The following is a 20,020-nucleotide window of genomic DNA, read 5'->3' on the forward strand; positions in this document are numbered from 1 at the left end:
TCCTTTTTGTTCCAGAGAAGTTTAGTAGAAAAGGTGAAGGCGTGGTCTAGGGGTTTAAAGGACCAGCATTCTGGTCTGTTACCATCCTTGACTACCTTTGTGACCTTAGATGAGTCATTCATCTGCTATGAGTCACTGCTTTCTCTTCTCTGAAAAGGAATAAGAATTCCTGTTACATCTCACAGTTGGCAAGATCACTTGAAATAATGCATATAGACATACTAGGAAAGCTATGAAGTAGAGCTCATACTACTATAAATCTAGGCTGCTGGTTTATTTTGCTTATTGTATTGCCTTTTGTTTTTTTTGGGGGGGGGCAACATTTAAAACTGCAGATACCTTAAAAAGAATCCAGAACTCTGGCTTCCCTTGAACACTGAAAAGGTCAGGTCCTACCTGGCTTTCCAACATGACAGCAATAAGCAGGAACAGGGGGGCGCCTGGGTGGCTCAGTGGGTTAAAGCCTTTGCCTTCGGCTCAGGTCATGATCCCAGGGTCCTGGGATCAAGCCCCACATCGGGCTCTCTGCTCGGCAGGGAGCCTGCTTAGCTTCCTCTCTCTCTCTGCCTGCCTCTCTGTCTACTTGCAACCTCTGTCTATCAAATAAATAAATAAAATCTTTAAAAAAAAGTTAAAAAAAAATAATAAGCAGGAACAGGGAAGTGGATGACCCTCCAGATGGGTAGAGCCAGTGATTTGACTCTCTGCTATGACTCCTGCCCAGTCCCCGCACATATTCAGTCTGTGATCACCCCATTCTAAAGTCTGTTCCCTGGATGTGTCAAAGAGAATTCCTTTACAAATACCAAGGGCAGAGCACAATATTAAAAGTAAGACAGTCGGGATGCCTGGGTGGCTTAGTTGGTTAAGCATTTGTCTTTGGTTCAGGTCCTGATCCCAGGATCTTGGGATGGAGTCTTTCAGCAGGGAGCCTGTGTCTCCCTCTGCCTCTGCCTGCTACTCCTCCTACTTGTGCTCTCTCTCTCTGTATTAAATATATATATATATTTAATACATTTAAATATATATAAATACATGCATATATATATATATATATATATATATATATATATAAAGTAAGAGGGTTGTGAGATTTGTAGAACAGCAAATGCTATTGTGTGATATTTCTTAGTGCAAATTTGGTCACCTTCAAACTACATCCAAATCAAACTGCCTCCAAATCACCACTTAGCTGTGTTATTTCTGGAGTAAGACTTGTAAAATATGGTGATTTATATCACAGGTGTTAATTATAAATATTAATTTTCTTTCTTAAAATGATAAATGTTAAATATATGATATTAAAGCAAAACCAGAAAGGAAGAAAGAAAGGGAAATTTTATGGTTTTCAGAAAAGATGAAAATAGAAAATCTCTAAACCTGGCTAGCTGAAGTAAGTAAAAATGTGGCATTTATGTATCTAAACTAGGGTTTAGACTGGCAAATCATAAGCCAACTTGACTGGATCTTATGACCAAGGGCAGTGTGCCTGTAATTTTGTATACATTTTCCTGCATGTCATCTAAAATGTATACATAGCCGGGCTTTCTTTCTAGAGCTGATGATTGAAGAATTCTACATTGAAATCGTATCATCTCAATGTTCTCTGTAAAGTGTATCCATGGTTATAGCAGTGTATAAGCATGGAGTAGATTAGACAAGAAATGTGAATTTCAGACAAGGAAATGCCATGTGGAGCTAGAATCTAAGGAGAAAAGGGTCTCTTAACGTCTTCCTCAGCCATTTTCATTGTGAATGGTTGATTTTCACTGGGCTTCCTCTCCTGCTTCTTCTCCCTCCCAGAGCATGAAGGGGTCTTTGCAGAAACTTCTTTAAGATGTGCCAGTTCTCTATGCTGCTGATTTGAGGTCTGACAGCTCAGTTTGAAAAAGTCCCCCTGTGGTGAAGATTTTCAGCAGCTATACTTGTCTTTTTTCCTTTGTCCCTCAAAACTCTTTTCATTGAAAAGCCCATATGAACATAGCTTGTTCTTATGTGTTTCTCCACAGAGAGTAATATGCACTGAAATTAGACTCATGTGGCATTAATATTGCCCTAAATTTTCTTTCCCCTTTTTGCTTCCACCAAGACAGGGCTGTCTCTGCCATTATTCCTGACTCATTCTTTCCGGCATGTGTTTAATACGCTCATATACCATTGATACACAGTTCCCTCACTCACATCCCCATTTCTTTTTTATTTTTTCAAGATTTTATTTATTTATTTGACATAGAGAGATCACAAGTAAGCAGAAAGAGATGGGGAGGTTGGCTCCTTGCCGAGCAGAGAGCCCAATGCGGGGTTTGATCCCGAGACTCTGAGATCATGACCTGAGCTGAAGGCAGATGCTCAACCCACTGAGCCACCCAAGTGCCCCTCACATCCCCATTTCTAACAACAGGTTGTGGTTTTCCTGGTTTTTACCAGACTTGAGGAAAAAAAAACATCAAAGAGACTTCATTTTTTCCATCACACTGAAAAAGTGGAAAAAACAATATCCTCACTATTTACAAAAATTATGTAAATTTCCTATATACTTTTTGGTGTGTTTGTTTTTGGTGATGTTAATGCCATAAGGATATAGTAGCTTGTGTAGCAGTAAACTACTAGGTACAAGTTATAACATTTAGCAGTTTTATTTCTCACTATTAGAATTAGATTAAGCACAATATAGTAATTAAGTCTGAAATTTGTTATTTCATCTTGTTACAAATAATTTGCAGTATTCAACTATTTGAAATACTGCTCGTTATTTGAGCAAATGGATGAATATTTGTTAGAAGCAAAATCTAGTAGCTCTGAAACAAGGTCAAGAAGCTATTAAATAGGCAGAAATTTGACATAAATTGTTGCTTGATTTCAGATGCCTTAAATAATAGAATCTCAAGTGAATATTGAATTTCTCAAATGGTCATGCACTTACTTCTGTAGACAATAAAATGGAAGTAACAAGGGAAGAAGGGAAGGAAGGGAGGAAGGAGAAGTGAGGAAAAGGAGGAAGTGAGGGAGAGGAGGAAGGAGGGGAGAGAAAGAGAAAGAATGGAGGGACAGAGAGAGAAAAGAGGGGATTGAGGAAAAGGAAGGAAGGAAGAAAGGAAAAAAATAGAGGGGGATAGAAAGGAAGGAAGGAAGGAAAGATGGAAAGAAAGAAAGAAATGAAGGAAGTAAAGATGGAAGGAAAGAAAGAAGAAGGAAGGAAAGATGGAAGGAAAGAAAGAGAGAGGGGGAGGGAGGAAGGAAGGAAGGAAAGAAAAGAAAGACATGTTCTTTCAGTGATGGCTTTATTTAATGAAAATAATTCTGTAGTATCATCTTATAATGCTCATGAGATAGCGCTTCCTGCATTTTACTTTGATTGTTTCTTTAATTGTTCATCTTCACTCAAGCTTGTGTAGATGGAATCATGTCTGTCTAGCTTGTTGTAATCCTTGCACAATATTTGGCATGAAAGAGTTGCTATAAATATATACCTATCTATATGTCTATATCTAATACCTATATCACAAAGAATGACATCAATTCCTATTTGTATAGTGCTAGAATTATTATTTTTCACAATGGCAAAAGGATAGAATGTGCGGGCCATGTAGAGCAGTCTTTCAGTACTGTACTCCAAGAATCCAGCAATGCCATAAACAGGTTGATGCTGACCTTGGCCACTTCTTTCCTTATCCTTCTGAGAGGATAATCTTTGCCATGCATGAGAACACAATGAAGAAAAGGATGCCAAGGAAAGGAGGAATGCGGGTGAGTTTTAATCTGAGACTCTTAAAAGTCTGCATTCCCAGCCCCAGCCCAAAACTTGGAATTGACATGGGGTGATGCCCAGAAAATCGGTGTTTGAAAGCTTCAGCCTGGGTTGAAAAACAACTGTTTAGTGGGTCAAATCAACCAAATTTAGTTGGACAAGGTCCCAAGTGGGGCCAGAGGTGGCATGGCTCACTTGCCCTACCCCTGAGGAGGGAGTATCCGCTCAGAAAGCCCCACTAGCACTGCAGTCCTCTCCACGTCCATTCCTTTGCTCCTGGCCCACTCTGGTTGTCCAGAGCGGACTGGGACTGGGAATGGAAGAGAGGGTAGAGGGACTGATGAAGAACAGACCTTGCCTATGTGGCGGGATTTGGCCCCTAGTACATGTTTTGAAACAACATGCATTGGGCTGTCCTTAAACAAACACTTGTTGAGAAGCCACTGCATGTTAGTCCCTAGGCCCTGTGAATACAGCAGAGAACAAGACCAACCTAGTCCCTGGTCTCACGGAACTTATATTCTGGGCACAAGGCAGAGAACAGACAAACAGCTGTGCCAATGCCATTGATATCAGTGAGATGGAAATTAAACCAAGGTCAAGAGTAGAGAGTGATGGGGACAGAATAAAGCCTAGACTGGGTGGCCAAGGAGGGCAGCAGGGAAGAGGTGGTGTTTTTGAGCTGAGACCTCAAAGAAGAGAAGGAGTTAAGGTCGGAACCATATGGGAGCAGAGAGAACAGAAAGGGGAGACCCTCTGGGTTGGGTGTGTCCTCAGCATATCCAAAAAGAGAAAGTCCTTGGGGTTGGAATGGAGCGGGTCAGCTTAGAGGCCATGAGGAGTCTACAGTGTATCTCAAGCGTGACTCAAAGTCCCTGGAGAATTATGAGCAGGAAATGGACTCAATCTAATTTTGTTTTTAAAAAGATTACTCTGCTGCCATGAGGAAAATGGGCCCAGTGTGCTAAGAGTAGAAGAAAGGCCACCAACTGGGAGGCCATTGCAGTCATCCAAGTACATGACAGTGGTTTATATTAAGATAGATCGTGGAGGAAGGAGAAATAGCAAGATTCAGGGTATATTTGAAAGTGGAGTGGTGAAGACTTGCTGATGAAGATGGTGTTGGGATAAGAGAAAGAGATGATTCAGCTCTGCCACATGGTTATAAATACTGAATATCTGTAAGATGAATTCTGAATGCTTAAGAACATAGTCAAATACATGAGAAGCACTGAAAATTCTTAGCTCTTATTAAACATACAAGCGAGTGTGTCAAATGGATAATTGTGTATTTAAGTTTGCAGCTCAGTGGGGAGGGTGGAGATGCACGTTTGGGAGTTCCGAGGATTTGGTGGCATTTAAAAACCACTGGACTCCATGAGATCTTAAAGGGGATAATTAGATTCCATAATCTTATCATGGAATAAGAAGATGGACAAAAGAGCCCTGGGACACTTGGACATAGACTTGAGAGCAGAGAAGAAGAGGAGACAGGAGGAAAAATGAAAAGAAAGGAGGGATACCTGGGTGGCTCAGTTGGTTAAGTGTCTGCCTTCAGCTCAGGTCATGATCCCGGGGTCCTGGGATGGAGTCCTACATTGGGCTCCCTGCTCAGTGGGGGGTCTATTTTTCCCTCTGCCTGCCACTCCCCCAGCTTGTGTGTGCACTCTCTCTCTGACAAATAAACGAATAAAATCTTCAAAAATATATAAAAAGAAAGAAGAGGAAAAAGTCAAGACTAAGACATTCCTCCAAGAAGGAGCAAGTACTTCAGAGAAATGGCAAGTTTTCAAGGGAACCTTCTGAAAATTTCAAGCCAAATGCTTAAAAAGGTGACCCGTGACTTCCAGTGGTCAGTCTCAGACTGCATTGTTTTTGAACTCTCACTGGGATTATTCTAGTCAGTGCATCTAAAAATACTTCACTCAGTTAACTTTCAGGACTCTCCATGTGCCAGAATTTCCTCTCTCTTCTTCGTGTCTTTTTATTATTTTTCCCACTCAATGAAGCAAGCAACACTCCCCCCACCACGCCTGCCTTTCAAACTGAAACAAGTTTTATTTTGCAGAATACCCCCATTCTAGAAGCACGAGTTTTGCTTTCCACGAGAATGCCTGTTTACGAATTGCTCAGGCCATTATAGAAAAGCCTCTAATATATACACACGTTGGGTGTGGAAAGAGCCATTATTTACATAAATAAGGTATTTTCAAAATCACATGTAAATTTCAAAATTTAAATTTGAGTTCAAGATACCCATAGCTCTTGAATTCATTCTTTCAGGCGAGAGAATGCTGCCGTCTGGAAAGTGGTGTTTGGCATCAACAATCTGGACCACCCGTCGACGTTCATGCAGACACGCCTGGTGAAGACCATCGTCCTGCACCCTCGCTATAGCCGAGCCGTGGTGGACTATGACATCAGTATCGTGGAGCTAAGCGAAGACGTCAATGAAACCAGCTACGTCCGGCCGGTCTGCTTGCCCAGCTCAGAGCAGGCCTTGGAACCCGATACGTACTGCTACATCACAGGCTGGGGGCACATGGGCAACAAAAGTAAGTCAGGAGCCTCGGCAATGCTTGCCTCTCCCTTTATACCCCAATACCACTGTGCTACCTCCCAGGCTTTGGCAACAATTTCCGGTTTCCGCTTCTAGAAGTGGAGCCACAAATGGCAAAAGGGAGAGGGCAGTACTTCGTGGTACTTAGACCTGCCACACTCAGAGGCAGCCTCAAAGATCCTTCTCCACACCTCAGATTTTCTACTCAGAGAGCCACGACCCACACTGTGGAGCCGCCATGCAAGACAAGGCCTGTTGGTCCTCTTGGCTTGAGACCGTCTTACCAGTGATTTCCGCCCCGCAGGCAGAGTCTCTCGGCGCCTCTCTCTAGCAGCTGGGCTGTTCCAGTCCCCCCGTCAAGCTGCACACGTGGTCCTATTTCCTGTTCTGTGTTACGATTTGGTCTTCTCAACATCTATAACACAGCCTGTGAGTCTGTCCAGAAAGAAAACTGACTTGCTATTTCCCTATTTAAATTGATTAAATTTGGCTCCCTGGGTGATTTAAACATATAAAACCTATAAACATTAAAGAATCTGTACTCTTTACTCCCAGCCCCCATAATGGACCCCCTCATTTGGTTTGAACTATTAAAAGTGTAGAATAAGACTGTAATCAATGAGATAGCTTCTTTAACAGCAAGTGCTGGCTGCTCTTTCTCAAGAGTAACGCCATGGCTCTCGGGAATGGTGAGGGACGTTGGTGTCCCACTCTACCTTGGCAACTGCCAATCTGAAGCACAAATTTTTTGTTCCTTAAAATTTAGTCAGATAAGTTTTGGGCTAAGTTGAGTTTCTTTTCTACATAATCAATTGACAACAAAGAAAAAGCCGAGAAACAGAGGTGAGTCAATGACTTCCGAAGCGCTCCCATGGAAGACCTTCGAAGGCAGTGTTGGACATATGACGTCACCATTCCTGTAGACCTCGTTTTTTCAAAGCTATAATTAGGAATGTGGTGTGATATAACAGCAGAATATACTTTATATCACCCTTCCTTGTATTGTTTCTATAATATCTGCATCAGACTCAGAACAGTCATGTAGCATCATACATACCACACATATGGTGTAGTGTGAAGGGTGGGGGTCCGAATTCAGTGAGAAAGGTCTGATTGACCCTGAATTCCTAGCTTACCATAAAGTGGAAAAAAATAATAGCAACTGTCTAATTCACAGGATTATTGTAACGATTCAAGACCGTAGGCCCAGAAAACGCTGAGTGCACGTCCAGACCTACCACTAGTACCCAATAACGTTAGTGATGGTTCCTATTACCATTTTTTGGACAACTCTCCAAAACTGTTTCCATCATATTGATTTTCCAGACGTGCTCCTTTCTTCCCATAAGCTACCCTGTATATAATATACACTGCTTCACCATCACTATCTAAAAGGGGAATTATGTGTATAATTTGTAGGTCTCAACAACAAAAGATTATGCTTCAGGAAACCCATTATTATTCCGTGAGAACTTAGAAACAGATAGAATTTGTGTGTTCCCTCTGCTGATAGCAAGGGATGGCTTTGTTCCTTTCGACATCTTCCTATCATCCCTTCAAGAATTATAGGTTCTGGGGCACCTGGGTGGCTCAGTGGGTTAAAGCCTCTGCCTTCGGCTCAGGTCGTGATCTCAGGGTCCTGGGATCAAGCCCCACATTGGGCTCTCTGCTCAGTGAGGAGCCTGTTTCCCTCTCTTTCTCTGCCTGCCTCTCTGCCTACTTGTGATCTCTCTGTCAAATAAATAAATAAAATCTTAGGGAAAAAAAAAAAGAATTACAGGTTCTTTCCACCGGTAATGGCCATGGTAACATGGTGAGACACAGTCTTTAAACCTAAGATAGAGTCCCCCTTCCCCTGTTAGACCCAATGGGCGAGCTGGGCTAACCCATCACCTGGGGCAGGGCCCTGGCTTGATTTTTTTCTTTTCATCATGTAGCTGTTGTTCTTGTTGAAGCATATATTAAGAGGGGAAAAGCAGGAGCCACGTTACCTAACCAAGTTATTGATCCCATCTGTGCCTCAGTTTCTCATTAATAAAATAAAGGTGTTTGACTAGATGACCACTTCTCACTGAAAATTTTGATGCCAAACAAGCCTTGTCTTTGGAATGGCATTTTAAGTAAATATGGGTCTCTGGGTATACAGAGGTAATCATTTCCTGTACGGCTTAGCCTCATTTTTTAGTCAAATTGCCCTCTTAGATCTTTCGTTTCTTTTTCTTTTTTAAAACCCCAGTGCCTTTTAAGCTGCAAGAGGGAGAAGTCCGCATCATCTCCCTGGAGCAGTGCCAGTCCTACTTCGACATGAAGACCATCACCGCACGGATGATATGCGCCGGCTACGAGTCTGGTACCGTGGACTCGTGCATGGTAAATTGCTCTCCGCGTCGTGAGGACAGTCGGTTCTGTGGTCACGTCAGTGGGGGCCCTATAAACTCATTGTTATTCACATGCCACCCTTCGGGAATAGTTTTCAGAGATTGCTTATTACCCGAGGTTCAATTATTCACAGTCTGTACTCTCTCCGGTGCCCAAGCGAACCCCCTCACTGCCTCTGTGCCCTTCTCTCCGGTTGCCTTCGGCTCTCTCACCTGCCGCCTGGGACCAGCATCCCATCAGGGTGATGGCAGTAAAGCCCACACCCACATCCCAGCTTCCAGGGTGTGTGACAGAATGACCTTTGTCTCTGGAGTCGATCGCACTGGTATTGCCTGGGCCTGCCTCTGATTGCCAGCATGCCCTGAACGATCACTGGACAGGACCTTTCAACACCCAGGGTTTCCGGTCACGGTGGTTTGCCGAGCGTGCTACCTTCCAAAGCAGGGAGGCGTTTTTATTTTTACCCAATAAATGCTCATTGACAATTGGACTGGCTCCCAGGGCAGAATAAAAAGGTACAAGTGCTCAAAGAAGCTTACTTTTTTTTCCCATTTTTTAATCTTAATTCCAGTATACTTAAATACAATGTGATGCTAGTTTCAGGGGTACAACAGAGTGATTCCACACTTCCATGCGTCACCCTGTGCTCGTCATGACATGTGCGCTCCTTAGTCCCCATCTCGGATCACACCCATCCCCCACCCACCTCCCCTGCGATAACCAGCGGTTTGTTCTCTACCACGATGAGTCTGTTTCTTGGCTTGTCTCTCTTTTTCTCCCCTATGTTCATCTGTTTGTTTCTTAAATTTCACATATGAGTGAAATCATACAGTATTTGTCTTTCTCTGACTGACTTTGCTTAGCATACTGCCCTCTAGCCCCATCCATATCATTGCAAATGGCAAGACTGCATTCTTTGTATGGCCTAATATTCCATTGTATATGCGTACCACATCTTCTTTATCCATTCTCTCAATGGAATGGACAGTCGGGCTGTTTCCACAGTTTCGCTATTGTAAATAATGCTGCAGTAAACACAGGGGTGCACCTATCCCTTTGAAGGAGTGTTTTTGTATTCTTTGGGTAAATATCCACTAGTGCGATTACTGGATCATAGCGTGGTTCTATTTTTAACTTTTTGAAGAACTGCCATACTGCTTTCCGCAGTGGTTGTACCAGTTTGCATTCCCACCAACAGGGCAAGAGGGCAGCTCTGTCTCCACACCCTCACTAACACTTGCTTCTTGAGTTTTTGATGTTGGCTACTCTGACAGGTGGAAGGTGGTATCTCGGTGTAGTTTTGATTTGCATTTTCCTGATGATGAGTGGTGTTGAACATCTTTTTTGTGTGTCTGTGGGCCATCCGGGTATCTTCTTTGGAGAAACATCTGTTCATGTCTTTCGCCCATTTGTTGATTGGATTATTTGTTTTCAGGGTGTTGAATTGTAGAAGTTCCTTATCAATTTTGGAAACTAACCCTTTATCAGAATGTCATTTAAAATTACCTTCTCCCATTCCATAGGCTTTTAGTTTTGTTGATGATTTCCTTCACTGTGCAGAAGCTTTTGATTTTGATGTAGTCCCAATAGTTTATTTTTGCTTTTATTTCCTTTGCCTCAGGAGACATATCTAGAAAATATTGCTGTGGCCGATATCAGAGAGATTACTGCCTGTTCTCTCTCTCAGGACTTTTTATGGTTTCAGGTATCATATTTAGGACTTTAAAATTTTTGAGTTTATTTTTGTGTATGGTGTAAAAAGGTGTTCCAGTTTCATTCTTTAGTGTGTAGCTGACTAGTTTTCCCAGCACTGTTGAAGGGACTTTTTCCCATTGGATATTCTTTCCTGCTTTGTCGAAAAGTAACAAACCATGTAATTATGGGTTCATTTCTGGGTTTTATTTTTTTTTAAGAGTTTAAAGATTTTTATTTATTTGTTTGACAGAGATCACAAGTAGGCAGAGAGGCAGGCAGAGAGAGAGAGAGGAGGAAGCAGGCTCCCCGCTAAGCAGAGAGCCCTATGCGGGACTCGATCCCAGGACCCTGGGATCATGACCTGAGCTGAAGGCAGAGGCTTTAACCCACTGAGCCACCCAGGTGCCCCTTGGGTTTTCTGTTCTGTTCCATTGATCTATGTGTCTATTTTTGTACCATACTGTTTTGATTACTACAGTGTTGCAATATAACTTGAAGACTGAAATTCTGATACCTCTTGGCTGTTTGGGGTCTTTCGAGGTCCCATATAAATTTTAGGATTGTTTGTTCTAGTTCTGTGAAAAATGCTATTGGTATTTTGACAGGGATTGCATTAAATGCATAAACTGCTTTGATAGCATAGATAATTTAACAATATTTGTTCTTCCAATCCATGAACATGGAATGTCTTTCCATTTCTTTGTGTCATCTTCGATTTCCTTCATCAGTGTTTTACAGTTTTCAGAGTACAAGTCTTTCATCACTTTGGTGAAAGAACAATTCCCGTAAATGGAATTTTTTAGTCTTAATTTCTTTTTCTGCTTCAAAGAAGCTTATAACAGAGTGGGGAAGGCAGTTATTATATGCCCCGGCTAGGAAACACTTTAGTTATTGCACTGTTGTGGGGTAGATCAGATCGCCCCTCGTATTTAATTTTGAATTGAAGAAGAGTTTGACAATGTTATTACTGCTAACACAACATAATAAAAGAACACTTTTGGTAGCCTGTTTCAGAATGGGCAAATCAGAGGACCGGAAATGGCCCAGTGGTGATTCCTTCGTTGTCGTGGAAAACAGGGAGGCCAACAGATCACTTGGCGTTTCACCAAGGTCACAGTCTCTTCTGCCTCCTGGCCATGAATCAGTTGAGGTGGGCTGCCTTCAGGCAAGAGGCCCAGGTTTGATTTCCCAAGCCAAACACACCAAAAAAAAAAAAAAAAAAAAAAAGAAAGAAAGAAAGTGTTTGGGAAGGCAGCATGATATGGGGCTTGGGACACAGGATTTGCAGCCTGAAACTTTTGGCTTGGATCCCATCTCTGCCTGTAAGAACAACGTGACCTGGAGAAGTTATCTAACCTCTCTAGCATCACAAGCTAGGGCTGATTCTAATTTTCCAGGTGTTTTGAGGATTACCTGAGTCAATGTTGGTGAAAGCCCATCTTTCATTTCCCCACATGTGATGTCTGACACGCTCACTCAGTGAACAGTAACTGTATAATTAGCACTGATCAGTTAGTACTTGTTGTGTTCCAGTGCTAAGAACCCATTTAAGCCTCATCAGCCGTTCTTGTGGCAGTGTCACTGTTTTTGCTGTTTTAGAAATCAAGAAAACAAGGGAGCTGAGAGGTTAAATCATTTTCCCCATCTTGCCCGGCATGAAGGTGGTAGAGTGAGGCTATGAGCTCAGAAAGTCTGGCTTCAGAGTCCAAGTGCTTGACTGCCACACTCTCCTGGAAACAGTGATTCGTGTGCGTACATTTCTCCCCGTCCCCAGGATGGTTTGGAGTTGTGCCCCAGACTGGTGTCTCTTCATCTCTCGGCAATTGCTAAAGGAGAAGGGAGGGGATTCTTTGAAAGAGACTTGAAGTCCAAGCACAGGCAGGCTCATGTCATGTCCGATAGGAGCTAGGTCCAGCCAGCCTCGGCAGTAGTGGGAATTCAACACTGTGGCGGTCTTCAGTGCATACCAGGTAGTCTCCAGTACATCCCCACAGAGAAAACAAAACAAGTCCTCAAAAGCTGCTTTTGACCAGGTCTGGAGCAAGATCATTCACAGAACCTCTCATTTTCTTCCTCCCTGGCATCCATAGGACACTCTGGAAGCTGTGGACCCTTCTGTTAAGGTCTAGAAATCATGTTAAGGTCTAGAAATCATGGGGATCAATACTGAAGCCAAGCCTAAACTTTGGCCAAAAGCCCAATATTACGAAAAGGGGACCGAAAAAGAGCGAAATGTGCCCTTTCCTGTATTCTCCCTTGCATTCGAATTGTTTCTTCCTTCCCTTTCTTTTTGCACCTGACAAACGTCTATTTGTCTCATGAGGCCTCACTCAAAACCCACACCTTGGGAAGCTACTTTTCACTCCCCCTCCAGCAGGCCGTAATCCCTCATTCCTCTGACGACTCCTTCGTGTACTGGCCCTTGGACCTGGCTTTCAAGTAGAGTTATGCTTCTTACCCAAGCAGACTTGGCCACTCAGAGACAAAAAATCCTGTCTCCTTCATCTTCATAGATCCTACACAGACTCTGGCAAAGAGTAAATGCCAAGCAATTATTTGGCTTAAATCTTAATCTGAAAGTATAGAGAAGCTGATCTGTACACGTCCTGTTTTGTTTTTTTAAGTGCTAGTTACATTTATTTTTATTGACAATGTCTCTTAGTATACAGAATTCCCAAGTTACCATGTGCCCCTTTCCCATTCTCCTCTCTGAAGAGCCTTTTTTTTTTTGAAGAGCCTTCTTTTTTGAGAGGCAACATAGGTCCGTTTGAATCATTCTCTGGCATAATAAACAGCTCAACGTCAGTCAGCATCTTAGCATTCCTTTTATATGAGGGGAGGTGAAAAAAATCGTGGAATATGTCTAATAAAATGTTTTTAGTAAATTTTGCTTTAAAAAACTCAACTAGGCTTTTAGGCACTCATTCAACCCTTTGTGAGGACCATCATTATTTAGGCTTATGGCGTTGGTCAGCTATTTCCACAGAGGTACACAGCACAGTCAAAAATCTCATTTTGCTCGAATAGCGGTGGTATCTGCTCACACTTCTGAGAGGAGAGCCCAGTAGTTACAGAGTCAGAGTCACGGTCATGTACCGCGTGGGTCTAATTCGAGCGCTGCCCACGAACCGGGTACACACCTGTGCCGCAGTCTCATCACATGGATATTGTAATAATTCTTAGCAACTCATAGGGATCTCCTGAGCAGTAAATGAGCAAATCCACGGGAAAGTGTTTAGAGGAGCATCGATAAACCTAATTAACATTTTTCTCCAACATGACCAGGGGGACAAGACCAGCTATGGAATTCCAAGTTTGACATCCTTACAGGGCAGGAGTCTGTGTAAATTCCCACCATGAATTCATATACTTACTTCCTTATTTTTCTAGGCTATCGATCCCTCTCTTTTGAGGCCATGCGGAACACACCTAATCTCTGATCTTTTCAGATGTAGTGAATATTCATGCTTAGAAAGCTGAAGGGTCTCACTGCTAATCCCATGTGGGCGAAAGAACAGCCCGCCTGAAATGTCAAGAATGAAAATCTCTGTGCACATGAGATGGAACCAGAGGCGACAAAGAGAATACTTTGCTGTAAATAATTTGATGTGCTCTTTAACATTCACGTGCACTAACAAAAAAATCCTAAGAACTGTTAAGAAACGCAGCAAGTTGCCAGTGTCTTTTACTAAATGCACTCATTCACAAAGCAAGAATCTTGAGAACAGAGTTATTCTGGAATATTTTTCTAGTACTATTGTGTGGAGAAAAGAAAATCTTTGATTTGAATGTTCCATTTAGGTACTTTCAACATTTATAAAGTGGCGCAGTTAGAAGAATGAGATCAATTAGGAGATAATTTGTTCTGATACACTAAATTTAAAGAAAAATTATGACCTATTTTGATAAGCACAGGAAATGACTGAGAAGTCTGATTTTGTGGAAATAAGAATGTAGTCATTTTCCAAGGGACCCCCATTCTTTTAAAGATCGGGGTTTAAAATGTGCATTTGAACGTTCATCTATGTAGTGGAAAACAATGAAAACTTTGGTTAAACTTTCCAAGAAGTTGGCTAAGCTGGGTTTGGTTTCATTGTATCCCAGGCGGGCTCTAACATACCAGTGACTAATGTCCACTGCTGTTCATTACAGGGTGACAGCGGTGGGCCCCTCGTTTGCGAGCAGCCTGGAGGACAGTGGACATTATTTGGTTTAACGTCGTGGGGCTCCATCTGCTTTTCCAAAGTCCTGGGGCCTGGAGTTTATAGCAATGTGTCCTACTTCATCGAATGGATTGAAAGACAAATATATATCCACACCTTTCTCCTGAACTAATTCCAAAGATGATGCGAGACTTTTGCCAGCTGCACTCAAAGAAAATGGCCTTGTCGACTGTGGAGAGCTTCCCGCAGAGGGCTGTCCAGAAGCACTTTTCATGGACAGGGATGCTCAGCGGTACACTGCAAATGTTCATGTTTGTTTTGGTCTAATTTTATTCAGTTTTTTCAACTTCAGTTTTCTCTTGCTTCAAGTTTAATTTTTTCAACTTCTATTTTCTCTTGCTTCAAGTTTAATGACAGTCTTTAAAAAAAAAAAAAAAAAGCAAAGCAGATTTTGTTCTTTTGCCAAGCCTAATCTTGACCATAGCACAAAATAATCAGCTCTGGAATAAGGCAGGTGGTAGGGTAGGAGGTTCTAGAAAATTCACTTTATTCCAGTGACAAAGAGGACATCGAGATCCAGGCTGACTAATCTTTGCCAGCTTTGTTTCTCAAGCACAACAGCATAGTGGCAAATTTTAATATTAATATTGGAGACTTGCTTCTGATTAAGAGCCAAGACAATTTACATGCTCAAATTATTTACTATTACTCAAGTCTGCATAATTCTGAAAACCAATGAAACACAGTCCGAGGTAGAAGACAAGCAGCATCCATTTAGGTGGCTAAAACGGTAAGACATACTGAACACAACGCTGCTTAGATACCAGCACTAGCATTTAAGATGATAGGACTACACGTTCTGAACTTAACTCAAGGATGTAACTTTACAGAGGAGTCTTTATAGAACCTTCCCTATAGCTGGGATTCCTTCAGCGTGTATCAGTTGGCTGACTGAGACCTCAGTAGCTAGAATATTTCTGGGAAGCATTTTGTTTCACCTGTGTGACAATGGAGATTGAACTTTGCCAAAGGAGAACTTGCTTTAGTCTGGAGAGATTCAATTTTTGAAAACAAAAATTAAATTGCACCCAACCTCCGATTCAGTATTTTCCAACTTTCCTGTGTTCGCCCATAATGACAAAGTCACGGAAATGCCTCTCAAAGCGCAGTTCAAGCTGGCATGGAGTAAAACATTTTATAATTTGCCTTGAAATGTGTTTAGTATCTGATGTTCTCACATGCTTTTAAGCGCTAGGCCACTTTATGCCCAACAATTTCCGATGGGCGTTCCATAAAAGTGGTCAAAAGTATTTTCCTTCCCACTAAAAAGCTTCAAAATATAACTTGTCGCACATAGGTAATTTAATTAAGCATCCATTTTGCAACATCTAAATGCCTTGGGAACAAGGAGGATTCCCCACTAAACTTCACCAGCACCCTGGACTGCCTCAGCATCCCACACAGAGACTTACTGCAATTTTATACCTGTGTTTTTGTACTCTTTTCTATGTTTGCACATATTTGAAATTCGAGAAGTTGCCTTGACACTTCCCATGTTCTTCATCTCCTGTTCTGGAGTTTGTATAAACCTCCTGAGAATGTGAAATCCAGCAATGGAATTAGGGTCAGAATTGTGTGAAAGTGTAAGAACACATGTCCATTCTGTTATAGTTCTGTTAAGTCTGTACCCATACTTCACGTAAAACTGTCAGCCTTGCTCCACTTCAGGCAAGTATACCTACTGTACTTATTCTAAATAACCCTAATACAGGGCGCCTGGGTGGCTCCGTTGGTCAAGCGACTGCCTTTGGCTCAGGTCATGATCCCGGGGTCCTGGGATCGAGTCCCAGATCCGGCTCTCCCTGCTCTGCGGGAAGCCTGCTTCTCCTTCTCTCTCTGCCTGCCGCTCCCCCTGCTTGTGCTCTCTGTCAAATAAATAAATAAAATCTTAAAAAAAAAAACCCTTAATACAAATAAAATGGCACAGTCCTTTTTTTTTTTTTTTTTAATGGACATGGAGCATAGATAATAGCAAGTCCCAGAAAACCAGGCCTCCCCCTCTAATAGCTGGCTGGCCTCCAGCCACCGACCAATCCAAATTTACCTGTCGTGTCTCACTGTCACAGGAACACGCTCTTTTACTTTAGGTGATGGACGGCTCTCTGAATGAGAGGTTCCTAATAGTTTCACGTCCCTTAAGTGTCCAAAGAAGACTTTAATCCTGGTAAGAGTGCAAGGAATCTTTCATGTCTAGAGTACATTTTGGGAGCCTGATATAGTAATTCTTTCACAGGTCTTTTGGGGTAAAATTACGGCAAAATGTAAACTATTAATCAACAAATATAATCAATCAATAAAATGTAAACTATTAATAAACCATGAATCAACAGGAACAATGATACTATGCTTGTCCCCCAAAATTCGGTAAAATACACGGAATACCAAAACAATATAGATCCCATCAGCTTGGGTAACTGCATAAAAGTTATTTACTTGTGAATGAAATCATTTAAAGGCTTGATACAGATCTCAAATCTCTTTCACCCAAGGGCCAGATATGTTTCAGAATCCAGAATTTTTCAGAGTTTAAAAAATACAATTTAGCACCCAGTAATAAAATACATTTTTATAACAAAATATCTGGATAATTACATTAAATAAATTGTTTTACATCTGTTTAGGACATTGAATTTGTGCCTAATTTATGAAAAATTTTTCAGTTTCAGAGCTCTTGGGATTTTGGAATTGTGGATAAGAGACTGAGGACTCATAACACAAACACTCAAGACTTCCTTCTACTTTTACGTATGGGTACTTGACATCTGGGAGACTGACTTTTCCCCTCGGTCCTCTTGGCTTATTCTTTTTACCTTTAGATTCTAACCCTTTATTTACATTCAGGGAATGAATGTCAGCTGCTATGGGGATAACAGATGACAGGACATGACTGACTTTTCCATATAAGAAAAGGCCATTACAATATTCTGGGAAAAGGTGGGCTTTGGGATTTTCCTTCTAAGCTCTGGTACCAATTACTGTTGGGCTCAGTCATATGTATAGAAGCAATGACAGTTTTTTGTACACGTGATTTATTAAACAGTTTATCTTAAAAAATCATTAAAGAGAGCAGAAAGCAACCTCCAACAGCCATGTGGGATTTTGAAAGTTCTAAAAATCAGTCTCTATGAAAGACTATTTGTGGTAATATCAGACAGTTACAAAAAAAATGTCAGACCAGGACAAAGAGGCAGGAGGAGAAGATGAAGCCCTGAGGATAAGAGATAAGAGGATAAGAAATGAATAGTCCTAAGACCTTGATACAGACATAGAACATCAGCATGGAGATTTCGGGAAGGAGATTCTGGGTGGTTAGTGGCTGACAATTTTCAGATGAATAGATACTGAATTTTAAAAGAACTCAACAAAAATAGATGATCTTGTAACATCTGGGCTTAGTTGGTAAACTAGTCTCTCTGTTCTAACGAAAGCCAACACACATGATTTGCAACAGCAGCTAGCTTGCTGTCGACATTCCTGTCCTAAAAAGTGTTTAAAAACAAAGTTTTCTAAGAACCTCATGGAATTCTGCTGAGAATCACCTGTATTAGTCTCAATGCATAATATCTCATTTTTAAAGGTTACAACTCTGGAGACCTAGTAGGGTAATGTAAAGACTATGAACCCTCAAAATGGTCTCTTGAAGATTGTTTTCAAATTGATTGTCTCATTTTAATCAGGCTATTGTAAGTTTCAGAATACAGGAAATTGCCAAGTGGGCTACAGTAGGCTGATTGTGTCTGCCCTACCAATGGCCTATGTTTCCCAGTGGACATCTGCACAGAGACAGACCTCATAAAAGGTCTTCTCTTGCCTGAAAGCTGAGAGAGAAACATATTCCTGTCGAACCCTGGCACCCGTCTGCCCCCTCCCCATGAAGACCCTGCCTCAAGGAACACCAAAATGAGCAGAGAGGTCTGCCTTACATGGGCAGTCAGATGACCAAAGGCATCTTCCTGGAGGAAATAAAAAACTATTAATAATCACATTTTCAACAGTACAGTTATTACTCTATTTTAGGTACATTGTCATTTAAAAGGCTCTTTGGAGTTTTTCCTCTAGAAATTAATCATTTATAACATTTTTATTTCCATGTGGAAATCTCTTCTGCATTCCAATGGATCTAAAAACTAGTTTTTGTTCATGAGAGAAAATTCAGATTGGAGTCTGCTCACTGAAAGCGTTTCCCTGGAATCTGAGATCTCCCAATAAAATAAATGTATCTCAAATGAATCCCTTAAGAATGTCTGCATGCCTAAGACAATTAAAATGCTTTTACAAAATCCAAAAAGTTTCATAAAAGCATTTGATTCGGAATGAAATATTTCACCTCCCTAAACTCAGTTCAGGCCCAACTGCAACCTCTCAAATGTATCTACAAACATACAAGAAAGGTCATCACATTGGCTTTTCTGGGCACAGAAGAATCTTCGTGTCCCTCAGGAAAAAAGCCACTTGGTTCTTGCTTGATAGAGGTGCCTCTTCAAAGTCCCTCTTCCAGATTTGAAGGGAGACTTGTCACCCCAAGGAGGATACCCTGCCCCTTTTTTTTTTTTTTTTAGCCCTCTGAGGTCCCCGCCATCCCTGAGGTCTTAGTTTCACAGAAGTCTGAGTCCAAGGGAGTTTCCTGTACAGAGAAGCTTCCCCGCTCAACAGCACAGGACGGTGCTGACATCATCGCCAAGGCAGCAGACGGGCCAGACGTGGCTCTCTTCTCTGACTTGGCAGCTGAGTGGTCAGCACACTGGGATGGCGCGCGGCCCAGCGTTCCGGCCCCTCTCCACTTCTTGAGAGCTTCAGTCCTCTCCTCTGGAGTCAGTCTGTCCAAGTGCTGAGCCCTCCGAACCAGAGACGGAAACAGGGATCCCTGAAGAACTCTGTATGTAAACCTAGGTTCCAAAAAGCATCACAGAATTAGAGTCACCGCAAACGAGGCATGGGACACAGCAAGTACTCACCAGCTGGGAAAACTGGAAGTTTTCTAGGGCTACTGGGACACACTTGTCCCTTTCAGTCCCCGTGGGCAGCGCGGACGCTGGACAGCACCGCCATCCACCCTGTGGGTCTCCCACTCCTCTAGGCCATTAGATGGGGCTCTCCGTGGGGCTTCCCGACACAATCCCATTTCTTTCCCTGGTGGCTGCTGAGGTGGCTGAAGGGATCCATGTCACAGACCTAATCTCCTCCGCCTTTGGCTATCCAGCCACAGGGCTGTCCTTCTCTCTAGAGCATATTCCCAAAGCCAGTCTCTTCGTTTTCACAACTTTTGAAATCTACATAGGCAGAGAATTTCTCAAATCTAATTTCTCTGGATTTAATAGGCTTTCCCTCAATTTTTTTTTTTAACTCTAAGCAGCAAGAAGAGACCAGGCCAGACTTTCAACACTAAATATCCAAGGTCATAGTTTCCAAAGTCTG

At 42.0% G+C, this 20,020-nt stretch overlaps 2 protein-coding genes across 4 annotated transcripts in view; one reads left to right on the forward strand and one right to left on the reverse strand.

Annotated features, from left to right (window-relative positions):
* The window catches only part of CORIN (corin, serine peptidase), a 243,648-nt gene extending 228,734 nt beyond the window's left edge, over positions 1-14,914 (forward strand). Inside the window, exons 20-22 of the mRNA XM_032852353.1 lie at positions 6,032-6,303; positions 8,545-8,678; positions 14,535-14,914. Coding sequence (XP_032708244.1) covers positions 6,032-6,303; positions 8,545-8,678; positions 14,535-14,717 — 589 coding nt within the window. The 3' untranslated portion in view covers positions 14,718-14,914. The remainder of the gene's footprint in view (positions 1-6,031; positions 6,304-8,544; positions 8,679-14,534) is intronic.
* A 2,709-nt stretch (positions 14,915-17,623) lies between these two features.
* ATP10D (ATPase phospholipid transporting 10D (putative)) overlaps positions 17,624-20,020 on the reverse strand; it is a 103,045-nt gene continuing 100,648 nt past the window's right edge. For all 3 annotated transcript variants that reach the window (XM_032852373.1, XM_032852383.1, XM_032852364.1), the window contains exon 23: positions 17,624-19,491. In XM_032852373.1, coding sequence (XP_032708264.1) covers positions 19,161-19,491 — 331 coding nt within the window. In that variant the 3' untranslated portion in view covers positions 17,624-19,160. The remainder of the gene's footprint in view (positions 19,492-20,020) is intronic.

This window comes from Lontra canadensis, unplaced genomic scaffold (genome assembly GCF_010015895.1).
Source record: "Lontra canadensis isolate GAN:19392208 unplaced genomic scaffold, GSC_riverotter_1.0 scaffold1, whole genome shotgun sequence".
Classification (NCBI taxonomy): Eukaryota; Metazoa; Chordata; class Mammalia; order Carnivora; family Mustelidae; genus Lontra; species Lontra canadensis.